Source organism: Nestor notabilis, unplaced genomic scaffold (genome assembly GCF_000696875.1).
Source record: "Nestor notabilis isolate BGI_N333 unplaced genomic scaffold, ASM69687v1 scaffold5768, whole genome shotgun sequence".
NCBI classification, from domain to species: Eukaryota; Metazoa; Chordata; class Aves; order Psittaciformes; family Psittacidae; genus Nestor; species Nestor notabilis.
The window spans coordinates 13751-28091 of NW_009941379.1; the positions used below are offsets into that span (position 1 = coordinate 13751).

Genomic DNA, 14341 nt, shown 5'->3' on the forward strand with positions numbered 1-14341 from the left:
TGAAGGAGTGTTGTCCAAATAATGACTCCTTAATCTGTCTGGATTTAAGCAATTCAGTAAGTGCTCATCGTGACTCACACCAATATCAGATTATCTTGAATAACACTAAACATCAAAAAATTTACAGGGCATCCATTTCAGTTCTTTCTTGTTTTAATCTACTCTTCCAATTCAAATGGGTGTCAAATCCAATACTTCCCAGCATAAGTGTACTATAAAATTATTTAAACAAATTAATCGAATCAAATTTGATGTTCTTATGATGAAATGAATGGTTTTGGAGGGATATATTTTAACATTTTGTGTTTAAAAGGTAGATTGGTCTTTAGTGCTGTGCTGTCGATGCTGTTTCTTTTCTTTTGCCTTTGATGGATGGGAGAAAGGAAATAGTGTGACAGCGTTTGTTTAAACCACCTTAGGAACATTATTGTGTACCTGTTAAACTGAAATAAGAATAAAAAATAGCCAAACTTGAAGCAGGGCTTTATATTTGAAATACTCGATGACAATACTTGTTGAATATCTCAGTTTCTTTTTATGCAGTCTAACAAAATAGCTTTTAGTTTATAATGTGTGCCAATCAAAAAAAGGCACAGAAAAGCAAAAGTGTCTGGAGCATTTAACACTGCTGGGCTTGAACGAAGCCATGGCAGCAGGATCCGAGGCGAGGGCTGCCGTGGGGTAGCATCACTCCTGTTCACCCAGCCCTGCATGGGTTTGGATGCCCATCTGTCCTTTCAGAACAGGATTTTATAGCCCCCTGTCTTGTGCCACATGAGATCTAGAAGCCTGCAGCTCCTTGAGCACTCAGTTTCTGCTGAGACCCACCGAGGCTGCTATTTGAAGACAATTAACTGCTGTGGCTTTGCTGAATAGTCTATTATATATGGTCTGACAGATCATTCTCCCTATTATTATTTTAAATGATAGAGCACAGGGCTCTGCAGGAGAATAAATTGAAACTTCCCATGTCAGTCCCTTGGGCAAACACCATTTCAGAGTGAAGGTGATGTCAGAGAGGGGCTTGTGTTTTTTCATGCCAGCCATGTGGAACGCAGAACACGCACAGGCTCTTCTCTGGCTGTGTGGTCAGCATGTGGCCTTTGGCCAAAGAGAACCAGTTTGGCTTCCACTTACTGCTTTTTGAGCAAACTAAACCAGAAAATGACAGTGTGACTCGAGACATGTAATACAGAGTGGCTGAGCCTCTGGAACAGTATTTTGCAATTACAGTTGGAATTGAAAAATGCTGCAAACCCTGGCATTAACTTCCTGCTTAATGGAAAGTAGTGGGGGACGGAGATTTAAGCTTTTAGGTCTTTCCTGTCTGTTCTCTGCTGCTGCATAATTGTCCCTTTTGTGCTGCATGATGTAGTAGAACAGTATGTTGCCCTTGAGTTCTCGCGGCTGAGAGCTACAGACCCATCCTGGGCACCTGGAGAGGCTGGAGTTTGTCATCAGGTGTCATGATGACTCAGTTCCCCATTACTTTCTCTCTGTAAACCTTTGGTAGTTTTGAAGCACCCTCACCAATAACAGGTTTAGCCAGAAATGGACAGAAATGCACAGAAATTGCTGTGCAGGATGACATATGGAATTGGAGAGAGGAAGGCAGGCAGAGGACCAAGCTGGGAGCACAGGGTTATGGCAGCCAGGGACTTGAGGGGTGAAAGACATTGCTCTGCAGAGCATTTAATCCACTTCTGAAACCAGAGCGAAACATCTCACTTCTGTGATGGTTAATTTGCCTTATGCTATCGACTAGGAAATCTCTCAGCTCATGTGAAGTATAAAATGTTTGCATTTATTTGAAATGTTAAATGTGTTCGTTCTATTGGAAGTACGCAAGGTCAGGTTGGATGGGGCTTTGACCAGCCTGATCTAATGAGTGATGTCCAGGATCATGGCAGGGGATTGGACTAGATGATGTTTAAAGGTCCCTTCCAACACAAACCAGTCTATGATTCTGCTTTAATCTTTAATTTTTCTCTTTCACAGCAGCCTGAAGAGGAGCAATCTGCATGCGATGTCACCAGCTCCAGTTCCTCTGCGGATGACACCATGTCCCTGGAGAGGAACTCATCCCTGGGCAGTGACACATCCCTTCCTTTCCCACCAATGGGGAACTTTGTCCAGCCCAAGGACAGGCACAGCCTGGATGGCAGCTGCATCAACATGGTGGCCACAGAGGGAGGAGAGAAGGAAGAGGAGCTGGACAGTATCACGGATGTGCCCACTCATTCCTCCGTCTTACGGAACTCCATGCGGCCACTGTCACCTTTCCGTCGACACAGTTGGGGGCCAGGGAAGAATGCCACCAATGAAGCAGAAATAAATCAGAGGAGGTGAGTGAAGAGCTGCTTTCATTTACTTTGCACCCACTCACATGTATTTATCAAAGCTTTAGACTTGGCATGATAAAACAGAAAACTGAGATGTCACTTCTTATTTATTTTTCACTCAAGGGGGTGAAGGCAATCTCCTAACCTATGTTTGTTTGTTTTCTTTAAATTAACTTTCAGGATTAAAGTGCTTAATACCTACAGTATGCTTGAGCTTTCCAGATAAAATGGAATTACCTTGGGACAAGTCTTCCATTTGAACTGTCACTACCCCTTTCTTTATGAAGGGCTTTGTTAAAGGAATTACTGGAGTGTTAAGTCTCATTGATCACAAAATAAACACAACCATGATTGCTCTGATTGTATTAAGAGTTAGCACAGGCACCAGTGTTTTATAAATGAGGTGTGGAGGCTTCTCGTAGTGGTGAGGTGGGTAGTCCCTGTTTCACAGAACTGGTCTACCTTAGAGTCTCTTGGACAGTAAGTCTCACCTATCCCATCACCAATGTCCCCAGTGGTGCTCAGGAAGATTCAGAAGGGAAGTTCTTCCATTTGTTCTTTCAGAAGAAGAAGAAGAGGTGCAACAGCCACTTAAGTGTGTAGATGCTGGTGTTAAGTGACTGTGGGAGAAAAGGTGCTGTCTCACCAGGGAAAAATAAGAAGTGGAGGAAGATGCACACCAATAAAGTAGTTGGTGTAAGATTCCCTGCCATGCTCTGCACCAGTCAGCATCTGGGCTGATGGATGCTTGAGGTTAAAGCCAGCGTGTTCTGAAACTGATGGAGGTTTGGCCAGTGTTTTTACTGAGTTTTAACACTTTTAGAGCATGAATGGGCAGTTGTTCTAGCAGGATCAGGGTGCCATATCCTCCTGTCCCTCCCTGTAAGACCTGCAGCTTACAGGGGCTGGAAGCCAAGGTGTGCAGCACAGTGCTGCTCTCCCGGCTGCCTGCGGCCATCTTCATGGCCATGGCTCTGCTTCTAAGATAAACAGAGCTGTTGCATTTGGTGATGCCATTAAGTTAAAGCTGGCCATTCACAACGGGTTCCTGGTAAATTGTTACTGACCTGTTTGGATATTCCTGTGAGAGCCAGCAGCTTCCCATCAGATGTGTGCATCCTTTACATGTTAGGAGCTGTGGGTATCACTAAAGGAATATCATAGACCCTTCAGATTTTAAAGCCAATGGTGAAAAACATTCAGGACCCTCTAAGAAACACAGGATTAAAGATTAATTATCACTATTATTATTGTTTACCACTGCCATCTTTTTTTGGCTTCATTCTTAGTCCCCAGGTAATATTGAACTAATTAAAGTAATACCTATCTTTTTAAAGCTATGAAAGAGTCAGCGGAAGGTATACATGCAGGTTTGTGGTGGGATGAGTCCGTAAGTTCATAAACTCATTTGGGGAGATTTATTTTTAAGTGTAGGACCTGTTATGTACAGATTTCTGAGGGTAATAAACTGCATAGCTGGCAGTTACTGCTAACAGTTAACAGATGGGGTTAAATTCTCCTGTGTCAGACTTTGGAGGCTGTTCCTGATAGGGGAAAATACATTCATTGTAAATGTAAGAAAATTGGAGTTAAAGGAAGAGTAATTGTTCTCGTATGCTCTTAGATGCAGCTGCTGCTGCATTAGGGTGGCTGTCACATAGGTTAATTCAGAAAGAAGAGCTGGGTGGGTCTCTGGTGCTGACTTGATTCCTGTTTGGTTTTGTGTTTCTGTTACAAAGGAATTTGGATTATTTGGGGGGTTGTTTTGGGGTGGGTTGTTTTTTTTTTTTGTTCTTTTCATACGTGGCTGTTGTGATGTTATGATTCTGGTTGCTTAGTGAGCAACAACAAATACTGAGGAATGGAAGCCCAAACAAGTGACTTTCATACAAATCAGTTAGATTCGGGGTGTTTACTTATTCATTTCACATGCAGTAGATAGTTTTCCAATTAAAGGGGAAATCCCTTTATTGTAACTTGACTTTAGTAAACCTTTGAAGTGAAGGAACACAGAGCAAAAGGCTTAGCGAAGATTTGTCCTGCTGATGGACAAGGCTGTGCTGCTCCCACCACTTTCCTCTGATGGCAAAGGTAGCTAAGTCAAACTTAAACAGAGCTGATACAGGACTCGAACTTATGGAAGAAAAAAATCAGTCTTTTGTAGGATTTGGTCTTTTCCATTGTTACATGTTTTATGTTTGTAAGAGGGATGAGCATAAACGTTCACAGAAAAAATGTAATCATCTTGTAATGTGAAAACATGCTCAGTTCCCCTCCGCTTCACCCTTCTCTTCAAATGCACTTCACAGATAATCCTTGTGTCTACATTTTGCTGTTAAAGATACAAAGAAAACTAACAGGGCTGCCACAAAAGGATCTTCATCCTTCAGTTAATTCCTGACATTCACAGCGGATTTGCAATGCCTGTTTTTCAACAATGATGCAGTGTTTTTACGGTTGGTTCCGAGGAAAGAAACGCTGGCATTTTTCACTGATGGATTAAGCACTTCAGAACTGGAGCTCATGTTAAGTGTGGTTGTGAACAGCTTCTGTCAAATAGCTGTCCTTATCTTAACTTTTACCCGACCTGGCTTGGCAGCAGCTAAGTTGCAGTGGGGTCGATACCTGTGAAACCTTCTTTCTGTACATAAAAAAACCCTAACCAAGCCCCAGATTTATTTGTAAAAGAGAGAGAGGAGGAAAAGCAAGACTCATTATTTCCTTTCATACTTCATTTTGTTTTCCCTGTGCATCCATTCTCTCTGCTGTTCATGTGTTGGGGATATTATTCCTTCAGCTGTTCATTTTTTTCCATTCAAGCTGCTGACCACTCTCCATGATTCATTTTCAGTTCAATGCGAGTTCTGGGGGATGGTATAAAGAAGCCTCCCATTCATAGGAGAAGGTACAAAGCCAATTAACGTGACTAACTGTTTTGCGTTCGAAAGTCTACTAACTCCATACTGTCATGTTAGTAAACCTGTAGTACCTCTGGAACCGTTGGCGTTAGAGCTGTGCATCCTGCTTGGCTGCTTTCCCTCACCAGTCTGACCCAGGGCAGCTTTTCTGACCCACAGAGCAAATGCTCAAGCCATTTTCCCCAGGCTATGTTACGTTAATAATGTGGAGAAATCTTTGATATCATTTTGTTGGCCTTTGCCATGTGCAAGATTTGAGTTGTGTTAAAGTAATCTTTTACTTGCAAGTATTACCTGTGCGTAATAAAGCACATCAGAGACTCCTGCCAGGGCTTGCAGGAGGGTTACCTGGGGAGGGGATGCATCAGACACGATCTCAGAGTTGGAGAATACTCTGCAGATCTGAAGCTGCTTGAATTAAGTGGCTTTAGTTTTGCTCTTTTGCTGGTTTTGGGGAGTTCAGAGTGTTTTTTTATAACCATCTTTCATATTTTCTTCCATTTGTGTTTTTCTTCTGTGTACCAGACTTCTAATTTGTCATCCATCATGCAAATATGCAGTTTCACTCACGTAACCTTGGCGGTGTCTATTAACATATACAATAGGACATTTAATTTTGCCACAGCAGACACATGGACTGTCCACACTTACACATTTTTAGGCTGAAAAAAGCGAAGTTTAACCTCCTCCCTTCAGTGGTTCAACCTCTTCTCATCTCCCCCATCTTCTACCTCTGCTTCTGGGGCACGTTAACTCAGGATTTCACCTCCCTTGAAATGGATGGGGTTATGTGTGTGTACAAATAACCTACCATATTTCCACATATGAAAAAGCTGTTACCATTATGTTATTACCAAAGAAATCACCGGGCATTACCCTGCATCAGCATAAATGAAGCCATATGAGCAGTGCTGTACAGTTCAGGAAAGGGGTCTTAAAAAAAGACTGTTTAAAAAAAGCACAAGAAATTGCATCCTTTTTTACTGCTATGAAGCCACTTTATTTGCATCACTCTCTGCTCTTGAGGAAGTGCTCATCTTCTCAGCTCATGCAAATGAACATCTTTTTACCCGCTGTCGGTTCAGGCTCCTCTGTAGGAGCTCTGTTAGTTTTCAGAGTCCTAATATCTTGAAACACTGAGCTTATGGTCTCAAACAGGCAACTTAAAATACTTCATCATACCTGAAATGTGTGTTAATTCTTTCATAAGCATCCTCTTTATTTTTCTGGTCTCCCAGTTGTTTTGGTATAATCCTCTTTAACACCAGTTAAAGAGCAGCAGCCTGAAAGTAATTCCAGCAGTTTATGCTCTCCCACAAGGCTAATGTATGCAATAGCTCATCTCCCCTCCCCAGGTGATCTCCTGTAAAGGGGTTTTGCATGCCCTGATTGATGGTTTTGTTGGATAATGATGAAGGACTTGGAAATATTGGTATGTCATGGGAAGGTATGTCTTCATCAAGAAGGCTTGTGGTACTGTGCTGAGAGCTACTGGTGGAGCATACCTGGAGCTTTGAGGTACAAAGCACAGGTACTTCAGGTGCATCCTCACCCAGTTAACATCCTTAACAAAGCAGGTAGCAATTATCTGAACTCCACTGTTGAAAACAAACTGTCAAACCCTTCCTGAATGTTTCCATTGTTGTACTCTCTGGAAACTATATGAGGACTTGGCATGAGATGATGCAGTCAGTGGCTTTAAACCTTCCCCTGTGCCCTCTGAGGCTTCTGGCACTCATAAGTCCTGGCCCAGGGATGATTAGGCTTGTTCTGCCCTTTCCATAGGCTCCTGGCCATGTGGATTGCAGGCCAGGGGCTGGGAGCAGGATTTGTGCAGTTCTGCTCTGGTAGATCTGTGCTGATGCAAAATTCCTTTCAGACAACGTATGTTTCCTGAGAGCTTTTCCAGGATTTAGGGATCCTTTATATGTGATAGCTGACAAGAAGATTGATTTCTCTGTGTCTGCAAAACCTGCAATTGGGCCACAAGCTGACAGAGGGGAAAAAATAAATAACAAAAGTAGTATTTAAAATAACCACCAAAATATTTGCATTCTATATTTGCATTTCTTGTATCTTTCAAGATGCAACTTGGGATTCTTTTGGGGTATGGGATCTGAAAGTTTATCTAGTCAAAGTACTATTTGAGGACTTGATTTAATCCCAAGTTAACATGAAGACAAGCCGGGTTTTTTCCTTCTTTCTTCACTGATTTGCTGTGCAGCATTTGAGAATGTAACTCTCGCCTTACTTTTCCCAAGTGTAGCCTCAGGTTATTAATATTTGTATGGAGAGGACTTAATTAAATATATCTAAGGGATTCCTTTTCTGATTTGAGTGACAGGTCCTAGAAGAATACTAAACATTACTAACACAATGGATGCATGTGATTACTTAATGCAGAATTGGTTTGGGTATGTTTCAACCTTGTTTTCCCTCAAAACTCTCCCTGCAAGGAGCAGTTTCTCCAATAGATTGTATACCCACTGAGGGGATCGGTTTGGGGGAAGCATGGGCTGTCCTGCCACCCGTTTGATGGTAACCTTGGTCACTTGGAGCACACTGGTGTGTTCTGGCAGCCAGAAATATATAGTAATTACTGCATTATTTATGAGTTTAGGGTTTTTTTTTTTAAGATGTGCAAGAGTGTGAGAGTCTTTTAACATTCCCTTATTCCATAACAATCCATAATCACAGCCCTTTTCCTCTCTTTGCCTCTTTTGATGTTCCTAGTTTGAGCTGGTGTCCCTCTGGTGTACAGTTCATTGCCATGGGTCCTGACTTTACTTGTAGAAGGTACAGTATAAATCAATGTGCAGCAGCAGCAAAGGGGCACTGCAAACACCCTGTCCTCAGCTTCTCGTGCGTCGCCTTTTCCACTGCTGCTCTGGCTGAAGCATGCACGTGTGTGTTTGCTTTGTCTGCTTCTCCAGCAATGAGTCCTGGGAATGGGTCTTTTGAACTGGGGTGCAGGTGAAGGTGGTGGCTGCTTTTTGTTGGCCTCGAGCATTAGAGAAGCTGCACTGTTGGTTTGAGCTGCTCTATTCCGTGATGATTTTAAGGCGTGTTTTTTTCCACAGCAGTGATCATAATGGTAATTGTGACAGCCAAAGAATCAAAACATGAATTAATGTGATTCAGCGCCACTTTGTTCTGGATGGATCTCGTAAAGGATTTAAGTTCATACAGACTTGCTCTTTGTGAACTGGAAGGTCTAGTTTTTTCTTCAAAGAGAATAATCATGTAAAACTTGCTGTGAAAACCCAATCTAAATTTCCCAGGCACTTACAGCTTGAATCTTCTGTAGAAAGTCTCTGAGTTGAGATTGCTGCTTGCAAATCAGATCTTTACCTGATACTGCCTGGAAGCCAGTGTCCCAGATTCTGTAGCCTTATAGCTTTCCTCTGGCAGTTCTTGCTGGTTGTGGGTAGAAATATTAAAATCATTTTCTGAAGACTAGATATTAAGAAATAATCTGTCCCTGTTACATATTGAATTATGTTTGGTCTGTGTATACAAGTTACAGATCGGTATCACCCACTGACAACTTTTTATGGGCTAACATTTGCAGTTTTGAGCTGTTTGTGTCATAACAAACTACATGTTGGTTTTTCCGTACTGTGTAGCATCACTGTTAACACTTTGGGCTGCAAGGAAAATAATATTCTTCTGCCATAAATAATCAATAGAAATGGGACTGACTTCTCTCTGCAGGTGTTTTAGAATAAACTTCATAATGCCTGCTACTGATACACATTGTTGAGTCAAAATCTTCTTTACAATTTAATCTGCTTTAGCAGATTAAGTTGTAAATGCCTCAACTAGTCTTCTTTCTCTCTAATTACCATGAAAAAGTCTTTAAGAATGACTAAATCTTCTTATTCAAGGTTTATTGCAATTTTTGCATTGAAGGTGCATATTTATCAGCCACTTAATGCTTCTAAAGGAATGCAGAACATTAATCACCACTATGCAAGTCTACCTGAATTTAAAGCTGTTTCGGTTGTTTAAATAATCTGTACAGTTTAGAGTGTGCTTCCCCCTTCACTTGCTTAAATGTCAGCTTTTTGGCCACTGAGACATGATGGTTACCCTCAGGTTGAGGTATATATCCAGGGTAGGTCTTGCTTCAAACGAGCAGGACTTTGTGAGTTTCGAATCAAACATTAACCATGGAGTTGTGCTAGTGTACCAGGAGGTGAATCTGTAACACTTGCCCTTTAGCCCAAACTGGCATTGCAGTGGATTTATCAATGCTTAGGGGTAACGAGCAGGAAGGGTAGAAGCAAAGATAATATCAAGAAGATATATCAAATTGAAATAGTTACATGTGAAAAAGGGAGTGTTTTGTGTAGGTGAGAAGAGAGTATATGAACGTCTTTCTGTAGAGGTTGCTTGTCTGTCAGTAGCTGTCTCTACAGAGGCTGGCCAAGCTTTTTATTACTACCAATTCTGCAAGTGAAAGTTTGGGATTTTGTTTGGCTCTGTTGGACAAGATGTAGCTTCCTCAGCAAATGATAAAATGGATGGGTTGGCTGATGGAGGCAACATGCAGTGAATTAAAAAACAGAAATAATAATAAAAATAAAAACTAAAAAATGGGGAAAAGGAGGAAAAAAAAAGAAGCCAGCTTTGGCAGAAAGAAGGACATTACCAGTGCCAAAGTTTTGTGCAGCGCCAAGTGCTAAATAGATTGAGAGAATGTGTCTGCAGAGGTGAACGTTGGGTATTGGTCCAAGACAGACAGCACCATGCTAATACAAGGTAGCGTAATTTGAGTGACTTTATTCCAAGGGAGAGCCTAGTGAAAGCTACTAAAGAGAAAATGTGGAAATATAAAAATCTTTAGAATAGGTGTTTCTAGATTTTTCTGTGCACCACTCAAGGAGAAAAAAAAGTAGGAAGGGCTACTGACCAGGAGTATGAATGGTTGGTTGAGCAACTACTGTGTCTATTAGAGGTACAAAGATGCTGCTGTTTGTTCTGAAGCAAACAGGGAACCCTTCCACTGCTGTCTGCACTTGGTTGTTAAAAAAGTAACTTGCTGAGGAATAACATCAGCGTTTCCCTGCACAGTTCAGTTAGTGGCTGCCTTGTGTTTTACTCTTGAAGGTGCTGTGTGCTGAAAGACACTGATCCCTGAGAGTCTGTTAGCATCTAACCACCATGCTTTCTCTTCAGTTACAGCCTAGAAGGCCTTGCTGGAGACTCTGGTGAGAACAAGAAGCCCTCTACAAACTTGGAGGCAGCTTCTCTGAGCTCCAAAGACCTCAGACGGAGTCCACTTGCCAGCAACCAGTGCGGGTCCCTGGTCTTGCTCACTGAAGAGCTTGAGCAAGGGGAAATGAGAGACTATGATCACCAGGTAAGGCTGTCCAACTATTGTTAGATATCTAGAAAATGATACCTCCATGTTTTGAAAGTCATCTTCCCAAGTGAAGGCTTCCACCATATATATATAATATTAAGATCTTCCATCTCTAACGTGGAAGAATTTCCACTGTGTTGAATTTGCTTCTTGGTTCTCTGGGGCAACATGGTTGATGGGCAAAGTCTTGGAGTGAGAACAGGAAAATTCTTAGTTTTCTTCCACTGATGGCATGAGTGATTGTGGAAGAGTTACAAACATTTTAGTATGGATGTAGGTATACTATCAGTCAGAGGTGTTGTAAGGTTTCTGCAATTAATGCTTGTGCTCCCTTTTGCAGTCCTGAAATACACACAAAGCGCCAAGTAGTAATTTGTCTGCTGGAGTTTTCAGGTTTATTTTCGTATTGTAGGAGGAAAATAAAGATTTTTTTTTTTCTTTCATAGCTGTAACCAGAATCAAAAGACCCATTATAATAAGCAATAGTTAAGCAAAATTTTAATTGCATATTAAGAGTGGCCTCCCTGGAGCGGAAGTCTGTGATAGCTATTGATGTGCCACAATATTATGAGAGTCTCTGCTTTTTTTATTAAAAGAAACAATTACAGCCTTAAATACTCTAATACGCTGGATTTCTGAGTTTGAAGTTTCAGCCATAGTATTTTCTGGGTTCATGCCAGAATCATTAGCCAGCCAGTCTCTTTACCTCATAAAGTCACTGCTGTACATGAAGGCAGTAAACGGGTCCTGCAAGGTCTGGCCTGTAGAGCTGTGATATCATGACTCTCATGTCTTCTCTTGCTTTGAGGAATGACATTTTTGGAGAACACACGGCTAAGCATCGTATTTTTTACCATGCTGAACCACAGTCTAGTTATACTGAGAAGCTGGAATCACAGCAGTAATTCTAGTGGCCAACAGACAGTTACCAGCATCTGTCTTGCAGTATCTTGCAAGAAGATCAAGCAGCCAGAAGCTTGCCATTTCTTGCATAATTAGTTGTCTTACACTTAAGACAAAGCAAAACGTTGCATTTTACCTGTTTAACAGTTTATATTTTTCATGGTCATTGCATTTCTCACCTATTAACTGGGATCACTGAAACTTTCCGCTGTTTGAAAGTGAGAATTTCAGTAAATGTGAGCACTGATCTGAAGCCAGGATGGTGGTGCTGTTCTTGACATACTTGCTCAATGTGCTTATTTTCTGTTCTGCAGATGCATCAAACGTCACAGCCACAAGGATTTAATTTCTGCTCTTCTGCTGTTTCATCTCCACTGACCAAATCTATGTCTCTAATGTCAATTAGTAAACCAGTGCTGGACAGTGAGTAACACAGTTTTTCCTTATCCATTCTGTCACCTGTATTATTAAGTGTATCTTGCTACCTTCCCAAGGCAGAATTTGCTAGTACCTGCTCTTGCTTTCCTGTATTATGTGAAATGTTTCACTGCTGCATGGAATTGCGGGTGGAAAGGCAGAACTCATTCAATTTAGAGTCTTCTGAACACTGATAACATGGAAGCTTGCGAATCCATGTGTTGTTCTCCTTGGGGGAGTTCATTGCTATTTATTTTGAGTTAAATGTTTTGAGGCAGTTGGGTGTAATTTATTGAATCTCATTCCTGAAGAAAATAATGAATGATGATGAGGTGAAATTTTTCAGTTTAGCTTAATTGAAGTGATAACAAGAATTCACTTCTTTCAGTGAATTCAGCAACATCACTGGATGGATTCTTGCAGCTGAAAAAGTCATTCAGAAGACTGCAGCTGGATGTGCTTAGGAAAGGCCATGTTACACATGCTTTCATTTTATTAATTGCCAGCCAGAAACTGTATTGACATTTTAGATTGCTCTTGTCAATCAGCGATGGTCTCTGATCTTTTCCTTTTTATTAATATGCTTCTTCCTTGCAAAGCTGAACAAGTGAAAGGCACTTTTAAGAAGGGTGTTTTATTCATTCAGGAGGTTTGCTGGTAGAAGCTCACAGATATTGCACTTTGTAGATGTCTTTAAATCCTTCACCATCATTCTTCTGTGATTAATAAGCACGTGGCCTAACGGATGTGCTCCTCAGCAACGGTAACCAAAGCACAGGCAGGTCTGTCCCGTGGAAAGGCCGGCTCCTGCTCCATGCAGTGGCGCACCCCTTTCCTCACTGGGCTGAAGACCTTCATTATTACTTCTCTTAAGCAACCAATTTATTGCTATTGGTAACCAAACACTATGAATAACTTGGCTAGCTCCCAGCGAGTGGGCTGTTGGTGGCTGAGAAAGCTTGGTCAGCTGAGGTTTATCTGCCTCTCCCTTGAGACTTCCCTTCAGGCTTGTGGCAGGGGTTATGACAGGGGAGGATTGTACCTCCCTCTTGGAATTGGACAATTTCCTGCCTTTCCACTTTTCTCTCTCTTCTTTGACCCATGTTAAAAAGGCCATTGAGGCCTGAGCTGGTGGTAGATAGGTTTGGTTACCCCATCTTTTTCTAGAGACAGCCTTGCCACGATGGTCGTGTTGAGAGAGAAGGAAGAGACGTAATAAGATTCCAGAGTGATTGTGAAAGAAATACCAGGGTTAGTCTTCTGCTTTGAGGTGGATGTCTCTGAGTTTTGGACACTAAGGTTAAGAATTACTAATGCTTCTGTGAGCTTTATTTTCTCAGTTGTTAGTTTGTGACTCCTCAGAAGGGCCTCGTTGTTATAGCAGTGTTGTTTCTGAAAATCAATGCATTTCAGGCGGTTGGGGTGAGCAACCAAAAGGATTACTCTTCCCAACTCTGGGATTCTTTTCACAGGTCATGGACTCTCTTCCCAACTCTGATGCTTTCCCGACTTTGGAAATGTCAGAGTATCACTTGGTTCTTCCTCAGTCACTTTCAAAGAGGAATAGTGTTACTTGAGTTGTGATCATAAGTACATGTAAAGCAGCTTAGTGCCTTTCAAAAGAAGATCTTGTTTAAACTCCCTTGTTATCACCTAGCTTTGACACTCGTATTACTGCAGCAGAATGCGTGAGAGAGATGCGAGAATAAATCCTTGATTTCATGGAGATGAATTCCAGGAAAACTTGCCCTTGCATAATTTTGTGGTAGGTGTTCAAAACCGAATTCTCAGATCCCTGCAAACGTGCCCGAATGGGAAGAAAGCAACATGTTCTGCACAAAGCTTCAAAAACTAAATCCAAATTAATAAACATATGGAGGGCTTTCTCTTGTTTTTCCTGTTTATTGTCATGTGAACTGAGGCAGGAGCAATTTCCAAGACCGAGTTTCTAGCCTGTACTCCATCTGATGTCTCAGATGTTCCAAGAGCTGCTGTGGCCATTCACAACTCTTAATCCTTCAGCATTTTACAGAGAGAGGTCACAAGAGCTGTTGGCTGGAGTGCTTGGAAGACTGCTTTCAGCTTTGGAATAGCAAATTTCCAGTGTGGAGCATCGTTATAAAGCCAGGAACTACTATAAATAAAACCACTGAAATGGAAGTTGAGTTGAACTGTGCTGGAGGAGGTGGTTCTATTTACAGTAAAGTATTATTGTTCATCTTGACTTTTAGTCTAAATAGACAGCAGACTACAGAAGAAAGAAAGCAGTGTTGCCTAGTCATGTTCTTCAGGTCTGGGACACTAAAACTACTCCTTTGAAAGGCAGTCTAAACAAACTAATGTACAAGTCTTGCTTAGAATTCTTCAATTTAAATGCCTTTCATTGGGTCCCT

At 41.5% G+C, this 14341-nt stretch overlaps 1 protein-coding gene across 1 annotated transcript in view; it reads left to right on the top strand.

Annotated features, from left to right (window-relative positions):
- The window catches only part of AKAP13 (A kinase (PRKA) anchor protein 13), a 58626-nt gene that overhangs the window by 8526 nt on the left and 35759 nt on the right, over nucleotides 1–14341 (top strand). The window contains exons 3-5 of the mRNA XM_010020851.1: nucleotides 1999–2345; nucleotides 10442–10625; nucleotides 11846–11954. Of these exons, the coding sequence (XP_010019153.1) occupies nucleotides 1999–2345; nucleotides 10442–10625; nucleotides 11846–11954 (640 nt within the window). The remainder of the gene's footprint in view (nucleotides 1–1998; nucleotides 2346–10441; nucleotides 10626–11845; nucleotides 11955–14341) is intronic.